This window comes from Peromyscus eremicus, chromosome 8b (genome assembly GCF_949786415.1).
Source record: "Peromyscus eremicus chromosome 8b, PerEre_H2_v1, whole genome shotgun sequence".
NCBI classification, from domain to species: Eukaryota; Metazoa; Chordata; class Mammalia; order Rodentia; family Cricetidae; genus Peromyscus; species Peromyscus eremicus.
Genome location: NC_081424.1, coordinates 59,304,499 through 59,325,727, shown reverse-complemented (window position 1 = coordinate 59,325,727; position 21,229 = coordinate 59,304,499). Strand labels below are relative to the sequence as shown.

Genomic DNA, 21,229 nt, shown 5'->3' with positions numbered 1-21,229 from the left:
CAAACCAAAGCCATCGGGGCAGCAGAGGCACGCAACCGGACACTTCGTTTTTTTGCACCACGCTGGACTGCCAGTCCTAACTCTCAGTCCCTCCCGGTGAACCAGCCAGAAGGAGGAGGAAGCAACACCCACCCGCGACCACGAGCCCTCCGTGGGCCGGGGTGGACGCGCCGGAAATGACGTGCTCCGGACCACAATTACCCCCCCCCCCGCCCCCAGCCATATAAAGCGCGAGGAGGCGCGCATGCTTGAAGGAAGCGGAAGCCCGGATTTCCGGCTAGCGCGTGAAAGTGCGGGTTCCGGGCTTCCGGGTGGGCGTGCAGGGCAGGCGAGCACTTAGTGGCCCGCGGGGCGGCCTGAGGACAGGGCCATGGAGAAGCTGCGGCGCGTCCTGAGCGGGGAGGACGACGAGGAGCAAGGCCTGACGTCGCAGGTAATCCCCGGCCGCGGCGACGGCGGGAAGGCGGGAGGGAGGAGGGCTGCGAACCGCCCGGGAGTCGCCGCCGAGCGCCCGGGGCTGCCCGACTGGTCCCGCCGCTTCGCTGTGGCCTTTCTCCGGACCCGCAACCGTGTGTCGCTGCCCCTGCAGTGAGTTCTGGGGCACAGGCCTCGGGGGCCGGGCTGCCTGTTGCCAACCGAGGGATTCCAGGTCTCAGCTTCGCCCTATTATGTCTCTGAAGTTGTAGTGAATGAGATCAGGGCTGGCATCTGGGCTGGAGACTGGGGAGGCGAGCACAGACGTGAAGCTACACCGTGCTAAAAGTTGCCTGTGAAGACAGCCCGCCTTAGCAAGGCATGCTTTTTTTTATTAACAGAACCCTGTGCTTGCATGTGACCCAGACATGAAACTTGATAAAGACTCACTTCCTCCGTGAGAGTTTAAAATAGGCAAACAGGAACTGCTTTGTATTTTGTTTGCTAGCACATTTTGGTGTGCCCTGGCACAGACGTGGAGCCCTTGAACTCGAGTTGTATTACATGAAGATCTTTTGTTTGTTCCTTTTTCGTTTTCGACTTCCTTCCTTGTTGGCAGGACTGTGAGCGAGTCTGTGTTAAGACAAGCGAAATCTATATTGTGGTGTTCTCTTCTTTTTGAGACAAGGTCTCACTGTGTAGCCCTGGCTAGCCTGGGAAATACAGAGGTCCGCCTGAGAACTGAAATCTGGATTGTAATTGCAATACAAAAGCCTATACATAGTAACATCAGGAATGGCAATTCATTTGGCTTATCCAAATTGCTTGGTAGTAACAACTGTTTCATGCTTCGCTCTTTTTTTTTTTTAATTAAGAAATTTTTTTTATTCACTTTACGTACCAATCACAGATCCCCCTCTCTTCCCCATGCTTTCACTCTTTACTCTAGACCTGTGCTGTAGCCATAACCACAGGTAGCCATTTAAATTGAAACGTTAAAAATTAAAATGCATTTCCTTAGCTGGACAGCCGAACTTGTAAGTGTTGAGTAGCATGTGGTCAATGGTTGTTGTTGAGACACTGCACATAGGAAAGGTCTCCACTGCAGGAATGATGTCAGACAGTGCTCTTCTAAACTGTGGGCACAAGGAAGTGATCTTGTTGAAGCTGACGGGGAAAAAAAAGTATGTAGAGAAGAAATTGATCAAAGGTCAAGGGGCTGGAGGTGATAGGCTGTAAGTGTGAAGTGATTATTCACTCCAGCAGCTCCTTAGGTTACCACATAGTTGGCACTATCAGTGACTTAATAGTGACCAACAGAGGCCTCCGGTGCACTCAGTACAAACATCTCCCGTGTTGGCCTTCAACACGGCTCTTGGGTGTTCTTTGGGTCATTGAAGACTTGCACATTAAAACTCACTAATTTATCCCTTAAAAATGGAACACCGTGAGCCTTGCAGCCCTCTTCTCTGGGGAAATGGATACCCATTTCTGATTCTTTGGCTAAACATCAGCAAATACCATAGTGCAAAAGAAAACCCAGAGGCCCAGAAGTCTGAGAAGAAGGGAACTTCAATCTGAGCAGGCCCTGGCTGAAGCCTGAGAGACCATCTCTGGGGAGCAGAGGAAATCTGACCCAAGCAGCTGTTAAGCTGGCCTCAGGCAAGATTTCTTTGACTACAAAATAAGAATCATCCCTTCCCTGGAAAGCTCAGTGCATACACACTATTCCTGAAGTTGCTTGGGAATATCTAGAAGATGGATTGTTCTCACAGACTCTCAGATTCTAGTTCCTTGTAGGCCTGATTCCCTTCCCGTACTCTCAGGATGAAGATTGCTTCTGTTCCAAGTAAGTCACTTCACACACCCCACAAGCCCAGGGCTCAAGGCTCGTCAGCAGCTTGACTTCCAGTTCTCGATGTTTGCTTCAAATGTCTTTCTGTGAGGCCAGTAAGGTTGACAACCTCCCCACGCCTCTCTCCAGTGCTGAGATGAGCCTCCCATTATTCCCCTTGGGAGTGCAGTGTTAAGGGCAGATCTGTGATGCTGCCGCGCTTGGTGGAAGACAAGACTTTTTGTGTCACTTTGGCTGGAAAGGTAAAGTGGGCAGAGAAGCTTAAGGTCCCCCATATTGCATAGGGTAGTCAGCCTCCCTGTTAGGGTGCAGAGCCTAATAACAGTGGCCTGTGTGTGCCAGGCCAGTGAAGAGACCATGGCGACTGGGACAGAGGGAAAGGGGGACAAGTGTAGGAGACAAAGGCTGGCAGGCAGAAGTGGGATTCTGGATCGCATTGCGTCTCCTAGGCTGTGGAGATGGTAGCTTTACTGTGAGGGATGAGCTACTGTATTGGTCATTTTCCTGTCACTGACCACAGTACCTGACAGAAACTATGTAAGGCGAGGGAAGATACCTTGTGGTTCACATTTTCAGAGGCTTTAGTCTGTCATGGTGGACGGTTCAGTTCTTGGTAGCAGGGATATATGGCAGAGGGCACTCATGTCACAGCTCCAGGAAGGAGAGGCAGAAGTCAAGAAGGATACAACCCTCAAAGGGACCATCCCTTAGTGAGTGACTTCTGCCAACTAGGCCTTACCATCTCAAGTTCCAGAACCTTCCAGAGTAGTAGAGGCTGAAAGTATGAGCCTGCTCTTGAGGGAGATCTCAACTGTGTTGATTCAGTACTTCAGTTTTCTTTTCTTTTTTTTAAGATTTATTTTTGCTTTATATGTATAAGTCTTTTGCTCTGGAAGAGCAACCAGGATGGCCTAGCTAAGAGAGAAGCTTGGGTCATTGGAGGAGAAATTAAAAATTCAGAATTCGCAAGGGTTGCTTGTTCCAGTGGTGAAGCCATTGGATCAAGACTTGAGATGAGAGACAGCTGTGACTCTCCAAGGGTGACAGGAGTAACAGTGATGAGGAACCGGAGTGCAGTGCCATGATGGCCTTGAAAGTAGTAGGTATCTCTAGGGAGGAGCATGGCCCAGCCCACTGCTTGTCCTGCAGGGTGTGTGGGGACAACACAGGCCCCTGGGGAGGGTGTGGTGGAAGCTGAAGGACGCTTAGAAGATGCTGAGGACCAGCAGGTTTGTGTGTAGAGTCCAGGATGGTCTCAGATTGTAGGTGCCCAGGCTTAGCAGGGATGAGGGAGTCCTGAGTCATGGTGAGCTTGTGCAGCAGGATGGAATAGGTCCTCTAAATGGATGGTTCCGTGCCTGTCCAGGGCCTCAGTGAGACAAGGGTATCTGGGTATGCTGGGGTTTAAGCTACTCCATCCTGCTGCTGGCGGGCTTGAGACCCAGGATTGACTAGAAGCTAGGGTTCTGGGCCCTCCTAAGGAGGTGTCTAGAAGGGCTTCCTAGAGTGAAAGGCCTGACAAGACCTCAGAGAACCCCATCCTGCTCTCTCTCCTACCACTGTGGCTCCTAGAGTTAAACCCAGATTAGCTCCTCAGGCCTACATTGGCCTGGGCCCCACCTCCTCCTCCACCTGCCAGGACTCACTGTGCTTCAGGTATCTCGGCTCCCTTGGCTGAGGCTTTTCCTACCTGTACAACTTGGCAATCTTTGGCAAGATCTTTTTTCTGGAATGCCCCTACCTGGCTCTTCAAGTGGAGTCAGCACTCAAATGTCTTCAGAGAGACCAGTCCTGTTCCTAACTACTCTCCTGTTTGCGTCTGTCAGCTGTTCCTCCATTGATTGCCTGTCCCCCATTTCGTGTAAGCTCCACAAGGCCTGTGTGAATTAAATCCTAACAAGTAGTTGCCGTGACCATTTTCCCCTTCCATCATGTGAGGAGGTGACAGGAAGGTGCCACCTGTGAACCAGTGTCCTCACCAGACACCATGTCTGCTGACACTGGATCTTAGACTCCCAGCATCCAGAATCATGAAATAAATTTACCTTGTTTGTAAGTTACCCAGGTGGTAGTGTTTTGTTACAGCATTCAGCATACAAGGTCTCGCTACATAGCTCTGGCTGTTCTGGAACTCGCTATGTAGGCAAGCCTGGTTTAGAACTCAGAGATCCTCCTGTCTCTGCCTCCCAAGTGTTAGGATTAAAGACAGGCATTATCGTTGGCTGGTCAGCATACAAGTTTTTTGTTTTTTTTGTTTTTACTGAGGAGCTGAGCCCCTCACCTAGCACTCACATCCACATAGTAGCTCTCCTACCAGTGAGTGGATGGATGTGGAGGCTGGAGGGAGACCTCACGTGAGATTTTTATTTTAAGGTAGAAGATTCCTAAGGGCATTTAAAAGTAGGTTGTTGGGGGAGAGAATGGTTCAGTAGAGAGGAAACCCTGGAGTGTCAGTTCCTGCACAGGGGCTGAGGGGTGGGGCCCTAAAGCAGGTAGGCAAGTGTGTACCTGGGAGAGGTAGGAAGAGCCCCTCCCTGGGAGCCAAGGCAGGGTCAGGCAGGGACCTGGCTGCTCTTGTAGGTGGGTGTCTTAGTTACTTTTCTGTTGTTGTGATAAGACATCATGATCAAGGCAACTTAGAGAAAAAAGTGTATTTGAGGCTTACAGTTTGAGAGGGTGAGGCATGGCCATCACAGTAGGAAGCATGGCAGCAGGCGGGTGGGCAAGGCTCTGAAGCAGTAGCTGAGAACTCACATCTGAAACACAGCCACAAGGCAGAGAGAGCCAGCTGGGAATGGTATGGGCATTTGAAACCTCAAAGTCCACCCCCAGCGACATACGTCTGCCAAGGCTGTACCCCTAATCCTGCCCAAACAGTTCCACCGAGTGTTCAGAATCTGAACCTCTGGGCTGTTCTCGTGTTGGATGAAGACATCACGGCAGTTGTGAGCGAGTTCCCTCTGCTGCCTTCAGTTTTCTCTGTTGTCAGTAGGTGCAGTGTCTGCCTAAGCTGTCTGTTTAAGTAGAGCTAGAAGGCTTGAGATAGTTAAGTGTTAGGTAAGAAGGCAGGTTGAGAGAGGGTGTGGGGGGGGGGGGGGGAGAGAAGAGAGCGATCAGAGGCCGAGTAGCCTTCTGGCAGCCCAGAAAAGTTGGTGACACACTGACATACCTCTGTCCTCCGCTATACTCAACCCAGGAGCTCAGGGAAACAGGCTCGATGCAGAGTAGGAAGCCCAAAGTGGAGGCAACAGGAAGAGAACTTTGGGTGTTGTTTTGAAGTGGTATGAAAATATAATTGCCAGTAAAATGAGGGGAAGCTGAGGGCCCTCTGGGGGACTGTAAGGCAGCAAGGTGGCAGCTACTAGGATGCTTTTGTTGTTTTTTAAGATTGATTTATTTTATTTTTGTGTGTATGAGTGCTTTCCTGTGTGCATGTATGCACACCATGTGCATCTCTGATGACCACTGCAGCCAGAAAAAAGCATCTGATACCCTGGAACTTGAGCTAGGAATGGTGACCAGCAAGTGGGTGCTGAGAGTTGAACCCAGGTCCAATACAAGAGCATGTGAGAGTGCTCTTAGCTGCTGAGCATCTCTCCAGCCCCAGGACTGGGATTTTTGAGCAAGGATTTCAGAGATAGAGTAATTGCAAGGAGAGAGAGGGCTCTGGTTAGTGGGTAGAATGAAGAGAGAAAAACCACTGGAGAAAGGATTGGCTGTCCATGTTGAATATGGAGATCATGCAAGACCCACCATGTGGCTGGGGTTGGCCTTGTGGCCAGGAGTCCTGAAGAAGAAGACAAAAAGTTAGTCAGGGCCTAGGCAACAAATGTTTGGGACAGAGGGTCTCTCTACCCCAGGACCCCAGGGGAAAGGCTGCGGCATCAGGTGCACTGCTCAGATGGCCCTGAGGAGCAGGGCCTCCAGCTTCTGCTGATTGGTGTCTCTTTATATGCCAGTTATTTGGGGAGAGGAATGGAGGGGCATACAGAAATTAGAGCTCTTGTCAATTGAGAACTTCAGCGTGTGTTCTCTTGAGAACTGGACTCTGCCCTCTGCACTCTTCTGGCAGTACAGGAGGTGTAGCCTGAGCATTAGCCAGTCCATCAGGTCCAGGTGCAGAGGTGGCTTCAACAGTGTGGTGGGTGTGTTTGTTCTCAGTGCCCGTACCACTGAGGAGTCGGCATCCGTGGTTCATCTTTCGGTCCTGATTCCTTCCTGTGTCTTATCAGTTGAGTGTGATGGCGAGAAGTCCTCAAGAATAGAAAAAGTGGTTCTATAGCCAGAAGTTTTCCTGTGTCCTGTTCGGCCCTCAGCAGCTTATAAAATAATCACTCAGAGGCTTAATGTTAATTACAGACTGTTTGGTCTATGGCTCAGACTTCTTGTTAGTCAGCTCTTTCATCTTTTTTTTTTTTTTTTTTTTAAAGATTTATTTATTACATATACAGCATATATGACTGAAGGCCAGAAGAGGGCACCAGATCTCATTACAGATGGTTGTGAGCCACCATGTGGTTGCTGGGAATTGAACTCAGGACCTCTGGAAGGGCAGTCAGTGCTCTTAACCTCTGCAGCTCTTTCATCTTAAATTAACCCATTTCTGTTAATCTATTTTTGCCATGTGGCTGTGGCATTACCCAGTCTGTTGACATGTTGCTCCTTGGGCGGCAGGCTCACGTCTGCCTGACTCCACTCTCTTCTTTCCCTGTATTCGGTTTGGCTTTCCTGCTTAGCTATATTCTGCCCTGCCATAGGCCAGAGCAGCATTATTCGTCAGCCAGTGAGAGCAACACATACTCACAGCATACAGAAAGACCATCCACAGCATGGCTCTTGCTTTACAGGGACTTTTTTTGTTCCTTCTTCTGGTGACAAGTAAAACAGTTGGTGGCAATTGTGATGTGTTTTCTGAGACTAAAGAGGTGACAGATGATGGGTTGCTTCCCTTGGCTGTAAAGAAGCCTGTGGACACAGATGCTGCAGAGCTGGAAGATTGGGTAAAAGGCTTCCTGCAAACTCATGCCCTGTCCCCATGAGGTTTCTGTACCCGCCACACATTGTTGGCTTGTGGACTCCATGTTTATAGCGGGACTGATTGGTCATTATGCTGCATTTTTCAGATCGTCACATGGAAATGCTAATGAGAGGAAAACCTATCACACAGATAATTACATGTGCTTGTTGATGGGGGAAAACTAAACAGATCCTTGAAAAAGAACTATTATTTGAGCTTAGAAACAATGAAATGACTTAGGCTCTTAGAGAAAAGTAAAAATGAGTGTATTTTTCTTTTCTCCATAAATTCTAATGTCATTGCCAGATCGCAGCAACTTTTAGAAGTTGTGACTAGTGACTGTTACCACGTTTAACTGATAGTGAAAATTGGATACATGTGTGACAGAGCACGTTGTTCTGGTGTGTGTGACAGCAGAATCTGAAGAATGAACCATTAGGTCATTTGCTAAGTGATGTAACATTTGGGGTTTTTATTCTGTGGTTAAAATATATGGAGTGTATAAATCCCTGGTGAGAAGGGGCTTTGGGTGTCTGTAGGCTGTTCACTCTATTTACAACCATACGTCCAGCTAGGCTGTAAATTGTTGGCATTGCTGAAATAAGAGTGTCTGAGTTAAAGTGCATTGCAAAGACATTTTAAGATTTGTTAAGTGCATTGTATCGTGCTGACAGAAGACTTACTGTTTTATCTGCTTTTCATGCTGCATAAGGATTCTCAGATGATCTGCTGAGGTAAGGAGTGGTAACCAAGGGGATTAGAAGATGGTGCACACGAATTCCTGTTGTGATGTGGCAAACCGAGCTTCAGCAGTTTCCAACATGCTGCCTGCCTGGCTTTATCCCAGTTTAAAGATGCATCTTATGCATTGAGTTGTTCTCCCTAGATGAGCATGCATGTGCTGTACCCAGTGGGAAGGACTTTGAGAAGAACAGTACTGTGATTTTACCTACCAGGTTGTTTCCCAGAATCATGTGATGTTTATTGACCCTTAGAACCTCAGAAATGACCGCATTACTTAGAGTGAAACAGAGTCAGGTCCATGTTCAAATGAATTGCTGCCAGGTGTGGTGGTACGTGCCTTTAATCTCAGCACCTGGGTGGCAGAGGCAGGCAGATCTCTGAGTTTGGGGCCAGCCTGGTCTGTGAAGAGACTTCCAGGACAGACAGAGCTACATAGAGAGACCCTGTCTTAAAAACAAAAACAAACAAACAAAAAAAAACGCAAAGCAAAACAAAAAAACAGAAACAAAAGGCATGCTTAATGTACATAGCTTAGAGTCAGAGTCATACATGCCGACCTAACGTTCTCAATTGTCTCCTCTTCCCTAAGGTCCTGGACGCCTCATCCCTTAGCTTCAACACCAGATTGAAGTGGTTCGTCATATGCTTTGTTGCTGGCATTTTCTTTTCAATCCTTGTGAGTTAAAGCTTTGTCTGGTTTGATAGTTTATATTGTGCTAAATGAGTAATTTCATTTAGAACCAACAAAAGTAGTCTGCTTTATCTAAATGTCTCTTAGATTATTTTGATGGAACACAGTGACCTTAAATAAATGTGCAGGGATTAAAGATATGCAGAAATTAATGTTATGGTGATTTGAGGAAAATGTTAAAATTGTATTTAGAGCACCAATTTGTGTTGAAACTGGACAGTCAGTAATTTAGATGTGTTTTATTAAGCCTGTTTTAACTTGGCATTCAAATGAATACTTAGTTTCAGATCATTTACTGACAGTGTGGAGTCACATTTATGTACGCTGGTTCAAGAGACCGTGGTCCCTCACCTGTGTTTAGTCGTGTATTGTACTCAGGATCAACTGCTGTGGAAGCACTTTCAAGTTTTAGGCTGTTAAGATCACATTGTTGTTAACTAACTCTAATTTCTGCTCTAGGGAACTGGTTTGCTGTGGCTTCCCAATGGCATAAAACTCTTTGCAGTATTTTACACCCTTGGCAACCTTGCTGCGCTGGCCAGGTGTGTGTACTTTGGCTTCTCAAAATGCCTTGTTTGTTGTTGGTACCAGATTTCCTTTCAAATAAGTTCTTTGTAGGTAGCATGTTTCTGTTGATTTTTCCCCCCTGAGACAGGATTTCTTTGTGTAGCCTTGGCTGTCCTGGAACTCCTCTGTAGAACAGAATGTCCTTGAACTCACAGAGATCCTCCTGCCTCTACCTCCAGTGCTGGAATTAAAGTCGTGCGCCACCACTGCGTTGGCTGTTTACTGTTTATAAATGTCAATTCCACAGCAAAGTTTATGTTCATTCTGTAATGCTGCTGTTGTATGAATGAGTACCAGGGATGCCACGTGGCCAGTAGTGTGTTCGGGGAGCATAAAGAGCGACCCTCACACGTTGAGGCTAGATCCTAGCCTCGGGTGTTCTCCAGAGCTACCCTCAGTCCTGGCTCTTGTGGAGCGAAGGTTTTGTGAGGAAGCTGTGGGTGCAGTGCAGAGAACTGAGGGTGGTGAGCTGCAGGGACTAGGAACTGTTGGGGTGGGCGCTGGTGTGTCTGAGACTATTGCTGTGTCGTGATGAGTAGAGTGTCCTAGTCCAGTCTGTTTGTGCTGCCTTAACAATACCACAGACTGTAAGAACAGATGTGTGTCTCACATTTCTACAAGATCAGGGCCTCCGTTGTCCGCTGAGGGCTGCACCCTGTATCCCTGAGGGGTTGCATGCAATACTGTGTTTGAAGGGTCACCTCAGGGCCTTGCTTCCACCCAGGTGACCTCTTCACCCCTTCACGCTGTCATACCAGTATTACATTAAGGCCATGGCATGTCCTGAAGTGTCTTTTCAAAGTTAAGGGGGGGAAAAACACACATAGTGGACGCCATCCTGTGGAGAAGAAAGCAGAAAATCACAAAGTCTAGCCATCCTGGGCTGTGTAGCTAGACCTTGTCTCAAAATGTCAACAAAAATGAAAAGAAATAAGGAGGCTGAGGCAGGAGACTTGTGAGTTTATGGCTAGCTCAGGCTACATAGAAAGACCCTGTCTCCAAGTAACAACAAAAGTTAAGTTAGGCGAGAAAGTCTCCAGCACAGGAGACTGAGGCAGGAGTGTGAGGTGTTTAAGGCCAGCCTGGGCATTGTCCCAAGCAACAACAAAGACAACAGACCCACAGAAAGGTAAGGGAGAAGTAAAACAGCTCGCACAGATAGTTTATAGCAGTTTTCTGTTTGCATAGCCAGACTAGAGCTGTCTCTCACTTGTCTTGAATAGTACATGCTTCTTAATGGGACCCGTGAAGCAGCTGAAGAAAATGTTTGAAACGACAAGACTGCTTGCCACAATTATTATGCTTGTAAGTAAATAACGTGAATTTTATAAACTTATTGAAGCCTTTTCTGCATTATTGCTGTGAGTACCTGTTCATGTGTGTGTTACTCTTGTGATGTTTTCAAGGCCGTGTGATTGAAGAGTTTGACTTGTACAGTGCTGTCTGATATGATTGGCTGGGTGGTGCCCGCTTCCTGTTGCATGCTTGCAGTATGGCTGGGAGCAGTCAGGAAAACCAGAGCTGGTTGTGTTTTCATTTTCGTCTGTGGGGATGTCTGCTCTTCTGAGGGTAGGAGGGAAGGTGGACCACTTCAGAATCCATTGGCTCTTCTCAGGAAGAAGCAGACTTCTGTCTCCTCCTGTTTGCTGGCTTGGCTCTTGGGATGGTGTTTCGTCTCACCGTGGCTGTTGCTCAGTGAAAGCTTGCACCACCCCACGTGGTGAGGGTCTTGGGGTGCATTAGTTGGTGGGTGTTTGGTGTAGAGTGGGCAGGGAACCCAGGCTCACATCCCCCCTCCCATCTTCCCTTGCCGGTCCACTTGGTCCTGATGTTGGGTTCTTAGAACATTTGTGATGCTTAAAGAAGTCAAGTTCCAGCATTAGCGGGTCGTTTCTTTTCTCCTTTAGGAGTAGCTTTTAAAACACAAGCAACCTCTATTACTTTCTGGATACAGGATATTTATTTAACTAGTTTGTCGTTCTGTCAGCTTGAACTCAGTTTGGCTTAATTATATTTTTTGTCTTTATTCAACTTCAGTTTTATTTCCATTTTTACAGCTCTGGTGATTGAGTTTTCTAGATTCACCTGTATCAGCCCATGTATTTACATTAACTTGATCGACTTTAAACTACGAGAAGCCCGTGTTTCTCTCGTACTGTGCTTAGGGTTGCTTCATTGGTGATGTCTTGGCACTTAGAGTTTTTAGTAATGTACCTCACACACGTGTTCAGTTGCCAACTGTTAGAATGCTGGAAGTGTAAAACATCTCTTCGGGGCCTGGCTGTTTCCATGGCCCTCCCTGGCAGTGCACGGGTCACGTCCTTTCCAGGGAATGTTGAACCTGAGCCGAGTTCCTGCACGCACAGATTCTGCCTCACGGTAATGGTGAAGACCACCCACTGCCCCAGTGCAGAGCAGCGGCAGCCCATGAAGCAGTGGGCGGATGCCCTCCCTCTTGTTAGAGGAGAGCTGAGCCCTAGGCAGGCCCTAAGCAAGCTCTGGCCTCTGAGCTGACTAGGGGAGACTGGGATCCCATCAGGCCTTCCTCACTGGGACTCCCACTTGAGTTCTCCCTAGCCTGCCCAGGTGGCGTGGCTGTGCAGGGTGTGTGTCCCTGTGTGACACATGGTCCCGCACTGTGAAGTGAGCATGGTGGAGCACGCTGAGGCAGTCGGCACTGCTGGTCACAGCTGTTGCAGGCATCAACCCAAGAGCCATAGGACAGCCTCTGTGTTCTGAACCTCACTCCTCAGAGTCGTTCCTTCACGTACCCAGCACGTTGTTTGTGCTTCCGTTTGCTGGAGCTGGGGAAACTGCTGTGACAGGCTTAGGGTGACAACAGAGTCCACTGTCTCACTTACCCCATAATATGGTATCTGGGCAATGAATGCAGAGGGTTTGTGCCTTTTTGTTGGGCCCCTGAAGAACCTCAGATTGCTCATTAACTCTTTCCTTCCCTATAGCTGTGCTTCGTGTTTACCCTGTGCGCTGCTCTGTGGGTAAGTTATGTCAGCCATGCTGGCTTTCTGCTAACAGTCCCCACTCCACCATCATTTAGAATATCTCGGAGTCCAGTTTCATCAACCCTCCAGAGAATCGGTGTCCCTGAAACAAGGCTGGAGACATCCTGTTGGCTAGATGTGAGGTGGACTCTGCTGTTTACAGCCTGCACAGAAGTTGTTAAGTGTAGGTCCCTGTGAGAACCCTCGTGCTCTGACAGCAGCATCCTAGCCTGGGAAGAGCCTTGGCAAGGCCTTGTCCTGTGCTTTGCCTGCTGCAGACTCTCTGCCTCAGGGTGAAACAGCAGTGCCATGGGGCAGACCAGAAGCAGAAGACTCTCCGTCAGGGCCGGGTGGTGTGCTGGTGATGGGAGGCAGAGGCAGACAGATCTGGAGTTTGGGCAGCTAAGGGTTTCACTGCTGTGGGTGTGCACAGTGCACAGGTGAAGTCAGAGGACAACTTGCAAGAGTCGGTGTTCTCTTTCCAGAGTGTGGGTGCCAGGGTTTAAACTCAGGTCATCAGGCTTGGGAAGCACGCACCTTACCCACTGGTTTGTCTCGATGACCCCTCCTTAAAGGGCAGGGGATAGGCGTGTAGCTCAGGGGTAGAGCACTTGCCCAGCTGGAGGCAAGTCCTGGATTTGATCCTCAACACTGCCCACCCTCTTCCCCCAAAGACTAGGCATTCTCCAGTCAGTTATCTTAGAGCACTGCAGGAACCCCAGATTATCCCAGGAAACTGCAGCCATAAAACACCCCAAGAAGCCAGGTGTGATGTGCATGCCTATACTCCCAGCACATGGGAGGCTGAGGCAGGGGGGTTGCTGGAGGTTCAAGGCCAGCCTGGGCTGTGTAGCACAAACACCTCCAAAAACCAAAAAATCTTGAGAAGCAGCAGGGAGGCATAAGTAAAATTTATATGGCGTTTTAAATGTTGGTTCTAGCAAAGGTTACATCAGTTTATAGTTGTGTCCTTGAGGGGTTCCTCTTTCCAGCCTGTGCACAACTGTAGGTCATTTGATGCTGTGTACTTCATAGCATTTACGATAATAGAGACGGCATTGGGAAGGGAATGTACTTTCATGGGTGATGCTCAGGTTCTCAAATACATAGGGATAACATTTAACAAGCAGGGCTGTCCATTTTAAAGGGAAGACTTGAACCTGTTTATAATGATAGTGTTTAAAATCCTATGTGCTGTTTGTTGCTAGTGGCGGAAGAAGGGGCTGGCCTTACTCTTCTGCATATTGCAGTTCCTGTCGATGACCTGGTAAGTCTCCTTATACCAGTTACAGAATGAAAATGGTCTAGGATGTTAGAAGCATTGTTTGGATCCTAGCGAGCCCTAGAAAAGGGGGTCAGAGGCCCGTGCCTGAGAGCCAGGCTTCTGCAAAGTCAGGTGGGATGAGGCCCATTCTGGATGATGTGCCTCGCTGGTCCTTCCAGAGAGAGCTGGGGTGGTCGTGTGCACAAGCCATGGAGGTGGGCTAGTGTAGGAGGAGAGCTGATTGGGGATGTAGACAAAGACACTTGAGTTCTAACGGGAGGAGAAGCACAGGGTGAGCCTGGGGGGTCGGGTGCCTTAGGCGTTCTACTCTTCGTTGCTGTGTGACCCTTCCAGTCCGACCTCTGCCTTACAGCCCTGTGTGTCTTACTCTGCTCCTCACCTCTCTCCCTGTCAGGCATGTTTCCCTTGCTTGCCTCCTAGTGGTTGCAACCCTTCCCAATGCCTGTCACCAGCTGGACCCAGCTCTTGTTTTGGCTCTGTTCCTACCTTTCCACTGAGATGTCACATCAGATTCACCGTGTAGTGTTCCTTCACTCTTCCTTGAAGTGTGAAGAACCTAAGCTAAACCGCACAGGCTACTCTCTAAGTGTGGCTTCTGTCTGATGTGTGCTTGGTTGGCTTTTCTCCAGGAAGTTGTCACCAGTTCTTAGTGATATTAGCTTCTGCTGGACGGATGAGAGGTTAACTTCCGCAGAAAGCATCAGCATTGCTGCACGTTCACTAAAACATTATCAGTTGTGGGTGGAGCTCAGCGGGAGAGGACCTGGTTCCATCCCCAGCACAGCAAACCAGAACCCCACAAGCTCCTGGTCGATGATTGCCTGAGACTGGAGTCACAGTTTGAAACCACTGTCCTGTGTTCCGCTGCTGAGGTGGCTGCGTAGTAGATGTGGCCAGTGGGAATGGTGGCTGTGGTGTACAAGTGTCAACATCCTGGACTTTGTCTTGCAGGTACAGTCTGTCCTACATCCCGTATGCAAGGTGAGCTCCTCTGACTTCCATGTTACTCCTTCTGGACGTGAGTTCAAATAAATTCTCACATTGAGATATTGATGGCTGGACATAGTGGCTCATACCTTTAACCCCACTTTTGTGAGTTCAAGGCCCATCTGGTCTACACAGTGAGCACCAGGCCAGTGAGGACTGCGTGGTGAGACCCTGTCATAACAGCAAATATGTAGGGGGTTTTTAATTAACTTTTGTTCATTGCTTTAAGAACGTTATTTTTAAGTATGATTTTAAAAAGGTTGGCATAAGAACTCCTTCAGGTGAACATCCTGATACATGTAGCAGGTGGAGGGGTGCTTGCTTCTGCCTTGCTGTGTGAACACTAACAGGGACTTTGAAAAAGAAATCTGCATCTTTCTGTTTAGTAACTGAGAGCCTAGACTCCAGCAAGGCTAATTCTATTTTGGAAAATAATGGGGAAGTTATGGGGAATCAAGGCGTAGTACCTTGATGTTCTCAGCCAGCAGGATGCTCACCAGGTGTGACAGGTGGACATCCTCACCCACAGAAGCCTTTGTAGTCTACCTTGCTGATTCTGCATGCTCTTCTAGAGAAACAGAGTGACTTAGTTGTGGAAGAAAAGCATGACTTAATTCCAACCTTAAACCTGATAGATTTGGGGGAAAAATGATCTGGTGTGGTAGGACTTTGTGGAATTTGAAGACACCTTATATATTTAAAAACCAGCAGAATTATATACCTAGTATGAACAATGGAAGAAAATCTGTTTTTATTCTATTTCTCATTATGATTATTTTTGAAAAAAAATTAAAAGGAGAAAAAGCAAAGCAGTGTGAACTGCAGAAGGAGGCTTTATGTCAAGAGCAGAGGAAACTTACCCAGCTGGAGTCACTAGCTGGGCTCAGTTAGGAGGATCCAGTGTTTTCAGTGTGGAGGGACGGTCAGTCACACACACACACACACACACACACACACACACACACACACACACACACACACTGTCCTTTCACATCCAAGTCAAGGCTCTGCCGAGGGCACAGCTCCTAGAGAATGACCACGTGCCCCACAAGTGAAGGCTCCTGGATTGGAGCCTCAGGCAGCATGAAGAAGACATTTCACATTTTATTGGTGGGTTTTTTGATCAGTAAGGTGTTTTGTTTTGTTTTGTTTTGTTTTTAATTTTAAGCACATTGTGTAATGGTTCAGACACTGAGAGAAGAAAACGTGAAAGCCGAAGTTTATCACATTATTTTGAGGATGCTTAGAATGCAATGATAAACATTCTACCTTAAAAATCAGACTCACTGTCTACCTTCTGGATTCTGGAGCAAGCGGCTTTGCTCACACTTCCCCCACCACGATGCCCTGCCACTGTCTGGCCAGACCCAAACCTGGGAAGGTCTAGAACAAAGACTGAAATAGCCCGATTCCGCATAGGAGAGAGCACAGTCAAGATCTTAACACCGTAAAACACTGTAAAAACACTCCAGCCAACAGCGACCTAGGGGGAGGAGAGGGCGTATTTGACTTACACTCCTGGGTCACAGCCCATCATAAGAGAAGTCAGGGCAGGAACTCAAGCAGGAACTTGAAGCAGAAACCATGGAGGATCATGATTACTGGCTTACTTGGAGACTCAGGCTTAGCCAGCTTTCTTACAAGGCTCAGGACCACTTCCCAGGGACTGGAACTGTCCACAGTGGGCTGAGCCCTCCTCTACCAATTAATAATCAAAACAGTCCCCCACAGACTTGCCCACAGGCCAGTCTGATTGGAGCAACCCCTCAGTTGAGAGTCCCTGGTAATTCTAGAGTGTGTTAGGTTGACAGTTCAACCTGTTTTCCAGCAAGCAGCAGGGTTCTTCTGTTCTTCTCTATGGCTGGAGAGACGGTTCAGGGGTGTTTGCTGTTCCCCCAGAGGACCAAACCATCCATGGTTAGGTGCCTCATAACTACCTGTAGCTCCAGAGCCGAGGGATCTGTTTTTCTTTTCTGGACTTTGCAGCCACCCCACACTCATGGCAAAAACTCACATAAACACATACAACACACAGAAAAATAAATCTTAAAACAAAAAACAAAACTTCTACTGTGTATGTACACCACATTTTCTTCATTCACACCCACTGTTGGACATGTCTAGGCTGATTACATGCTAGTAAAAATTCCTGTGATAAATACCTTTTCAAAAATCAGCAAAAATGCTTTAAAAGCACCTGCAAGTATTTTAAGTGATTCCCAGCAAAGTTTTGGTTCCTTGAGAATGTGCACGCTCGCTGCATTTTCTCTTTCCCTCGGCTAGTGTGTGGAGGGCTCAGCTGGTCCCCGCACACTGCTCCTCAGCTAGTGTGTGGAGGGTCTGCTGGTCCCCACACACTGCTCCTCAGCTAGTGTGTGGAGGGTCTGCTGGTCCCCGCACACTGCTCCTGGCTAGTGTGTGGAGGGTCTGCTGGTCCCCGCACACTGCTCCTCAGCTAGTGTGTGGAGGGTCTGCTGGTCCCCGCACACTGCTCCTAGCTAGTGTGTGGAGCCCTGCTGGTCCCCGCACACTGCTCCTGGCTAGTGTGTGGAGGGCTCAGCTGGTCCCCGCACACTGCTCCTCAGCTAGTGTGTGGAGGGTCTGCTGGTCCCCGCACACTGCTCCTAGCTAGTGTGTGGAGCCCTGCTGGTCCCTGCTCACTGCTCCTGGCTAGTGTGTGGAGGGCTCAGCTGGTCCCTGCTCACTGCTCCTCGGCTGGTGTGTGGAGCCCTGCTGGTCCCCGCACACTGCTTCTGGCTAGTGTGTGGAGCCCTGCTGGTCCTCGCACACTGCTCCTCGGCTGGTGTGTGGAGCCCTGCTGGTCCTCGCACACTGCTCCTCGGCTGGTGTGTGGAGGGTCTGCTGGTCCCCGCACACTGCTCCTCGGCTGGTGTGTGGAGCCCTGCTGGTCCCCGCACACTGCTTCTGGCTAGTGTGTGGAGCCCTGCTGGTCCTCGCACACTGCTCCTCGGCTGGTGTGTGGAGCCCTGCTGGTCCTCGCACACTGCTCCTCGGCTGGTGTGTGGAGGGTCTGCTGGTCCCCGCACACTGCTCCTCGGCTGGTGTGTGGAGCCCTGCTGGTCCTCGCACACTGCTCCTCGGCTGGTGTGTGGAGCCCTGCTGGTCCTCGCACACTGCTCCTCGGCAGGTGTGTGGAGGGTCTGCTGGTCCCCGCACACTGCTTCTGGCTGGTGTGTGGAGCCCTGCTGGTCCCCGCACACCGCTCCTCTGGAATGTGCACATTTTTTTTTTCTCTCCCTCAGGGACGCGGTGCTCAAGTGCTGCTCCTCGATCTTCAGTTGAAAGTTGCATCTGCTCAGTCGGCAGAAGTGCTTAGGAATGGTGCTGATGTTGTGCCTCACAGTGATCACTCCAGAGACGGCGGCCGCAGCCTCAGACCACGCCCTGTACTGGTGAACTGCGCTTGCATAACCCTCCGTTCCCTGCCATTAACCTGTTCTTCCAGAGACAAGGAGATCATAATCATTGCCACTTGTAAATAATCTTGCTCAGTTTTTAATCTTCACAGACAGCTTTTGAAATGTGAATATTTAAGGTATAAACCTGTGTTGTAAGATATATCCAGCTTATTTGGCTTTTTAGATGGTCTACAATTTAAAATTTTTTTAACTTTAAAAATGTGAAATTTTATATACTTTAAGCTTAAAATTACTTATTACATGTAATAAAAAGTAATATATGTATCTTTACGGTTTGAAATAAACCTGCTCCTACAAATGTACCATTTTCTGGATCAACTTTATGATACTTTAAGTAGCTTAGCTCATTGAAGTTCAGCTTGGGCTCTGTGTAAGGTGCAGCTGCTGCTTGTGAGAAGTGACAGACTGGGGTGTCACAGGGACTGGAAACCAGCCGGGCACAAGTCCAGGGACCAGACATGCATAGTTTTAACCCCAGCTGTCGGGAGACCAGGTGGATCTCTGAGTTCAAGACTAACCAGAGCTACATACACAGTGAGACTGTTTCAAAACAAACAACCCCCCCTCTTCCCCCTCCCCCCCCCCAAAAAAAAAAAAAAAAAACCAAAACGGTCCAAGGAGGGATGTGAGGGCTGCTGGTCAGAAGGTGGCCCAGAGCTGGCAAGGACAGGGTACTGCTGTCATTGGAAGGTAAGGATGGGGAGGAGGAGGAAGGGGTTTTAGTCCTCACAAAAACGGGAGGGGAGGGGTGCAACAGGGTATGAGGAAGCAATGGCTGGGTGCTGTCTCCTTCAGGTCCCCATGGGCTGGCGGTAGCCCCGTCAGTGGCAGCAGAAGTCCATTTGTGGGGACAGGGTGAGTAGGCACACACCAGAACGTGCGGCTCAGGCAGGTACAAATGAAGAGGGAAGGTGGCCTGTGCTTGTGTTGCTAGCCTGGTGGGTGGGGCAGCAGGTGTGTATGGAGATGAGTCCATAGGACAGGGTGGAGAAGGCAGGGCATTGTGAGCAATTCACACTGCTCAGTGTTTCAGAGTACAGAAATGGTGGGAGGGGACAGGCAACTGGGACACTCAGGAACTGTGGCCTTGCGGGGATAGAGAAATGACTGACTGAGGGCACATGCTGCTCTCCAGAGATCTGAGCTCAATTCCTAGCACTCACATGGTGGCTCACAACCATCTTCAACTCTAGTTCCAGAGCCTCCTCCTGGCCTCCAGCAGCACCACATCACATGGTGACCAGACATACACATAAGCAAAACACTCATAAATATTTAAGATAAGCCTGCAGAATGAGGGTTCTGCCCAGCCTGGAGCCTCTTTGGAGCTATGCTGCACCTTGGTGCCAGGTATAACAGACATCGCCTGCCCTACAGAGGCCTGGGTACCATGACAAAGTGTACGATTTACAGAGGTTCTGCCCTGTTGCAGGTGTGCAGTGCTGGTCAGCACCTGCTTGGTGTGATGATCCCACCTGCTGAGAGGAACAGTACAGACAGAAGCACTGAGGACAGTTCACACCTGACAGTAGAGGGGGAGCAGAGTGCAGACAGAAGCACACTGAGGACAGTTCACACCTGACAGTAGAGGGGGAGCAGAGTGCAGACAGCAGCACACTTAGGACAGTTCACACCTGACAGTAGAGGGGGAGCAGAGTGCAGACAGCAGCACACTTAGGACAGTTCACACCTGACAGTGGAGGGGGAGCAGAGTGCAGACAGAAGCACACTTAGGACAGTTCACACCTGACAGTGGAGGGGGAGCAGAGTGCAGACAGCAGCACACTGAGGACAGTTCACACCTGACAGTGGAGGGGGAGCAGAGTGCAGACAGCAGCACACTGAGGACAGTTCACACCTGACAGTGGAGGGGGAGCAGAGTGCAGACAGCAGCACACTGAGGACAGTTCACACCTGACGAGGAGGAGCAGAGTGCAGACAGCAGCACACTGAGGACAGTTCACACTTGACAGTGGAGAGGAGCAGAGTGCAGACAGCAGCACACTGAGGACAGTTCACACCTGACAGTGGAGGGGGAGCAGAGTGCAGACAGAAGCACACTGAAGACATGTGCAATGCTCCCTCCAGGTTCTTGGCTTTTCTAAAGTGCCTGTCCTGTCCAGTGGGCCAGATTCTAGGAGAGGTGGCCACGCCTGGCTGTACATTTTATCATGCTGCTCCTTTGAATCATCTGGTTCTGCTTCTCCAGATGTGGGAGCCATACCTTCTGAAGAAAGCAGAATTGGGGATTCCCCCTTGAAAAGTATCTCCAAGTAGACTTTAAAATTCAGGTGCTGTCTGCTCACTTTGTGCCATGTGTTGACTGGGTATAGCCAGTCCCAAGGAAAAGCTGGATCCAGATAGCCTAGCTAGCAGACCCTGGAGTTCTTCCTTTGAGAGGATCGGGGTGGCTCACAGCAACACTTTGTGGGAGCTGAGTGCTGGCTCAGGTCCCAGGGCAACATGAGCAACTTCGGGCAAAAATGTCCACCTTAGGGTGCAGAGTGGCCCTAGAACGGAGAAGTCGGTTCCTAAGTCAGCTCAAGTGGAGAGATTCATGGAAGGCAGGGTTTTGCCTTTGCTGGGATCTCGGGTCTTCCCAGGTAAGAGAGGATGGGCCCTCAGTCCTGGGCCAGACGGCAGCAGCGGTGGCAGCCTGCACAGGCATTGCAAGACGTGGGCATGGTGCTGGAAAGGATTCGTAGGGCATCAGGGGCAGGGGTGATGTGGAAACGTAGTGCAGTAGAAACTCCAGGACTCCATGAGGGGGACCCCAGCAAGGACGCCTAGTAATGGAGGATATGGAGTCTGAACCAGCCATCTCCTGTAACCAGGTAAGGCCTCCAGTGGTGGGAGTGGGACTAACCCAGCCACAAAACCTGTGACCTATAATCTATCCTGCCTGCAAGATGTGCTGGGGCAGTGGAGGCGCAGAACTTGTGGGCGTGGCCAGACAGAATGGTCTAATTTGAGGATCATGCCACAAGAGGGAGCCCATGTTGGACACTATCTGGATGACCAGGAACCAGAGGCTGGATAACCCAGAGAGCTAGGATTAGAAAAAAGAAAAAAAAATCAATGAAATGATTGTTAATGATACTCATAGATCGGTGCCTAACCCAGTCATCATCAGAGAGACTCACAGCCAAACATTAGGTGGAGAGAGAGCCCAAATTGGAGATCTCCATCAGGCCCTTCCCCTTGGAGCTCGGGGAACCTCGTGGAAG

At 49.3% G+C, this 21,229-nt stretch overlaps 1 protein-coding gene across 1 annotated transcript; it reads left to right on the top strand.

The window, feature by feature from the left end:
* The first annotated feature begins 248 nt into the window (after window positions 1-248).
* Sft2d1 (SFT2 domain containing 1) lies at window positions 249-18,304 on the top strand. Its single transcript, XM_059272860.1, has 8 exons — window positions 249-433; window positions 8,620-8,706; window positions 9,181-9,263; window positions 10,512-10,593; window positions 12,252-12,287; window positions 13,499-13,557; window positions 14,527-14,556; window positions 17,826-18,304. Exons 1-8 carry the CDS (start codon window positions 371-373, stop codon window positions 17,863-17,865), a joined length of 480 nt encoding a protein of 159 aa, XP_059128843.1. The 5' UTR covers window positions 249-370; the 3' UTR covers window positions 17,866-18,304.
* Window positions 18,305-21,229: the final 2,925 nt, after the last annotated feature.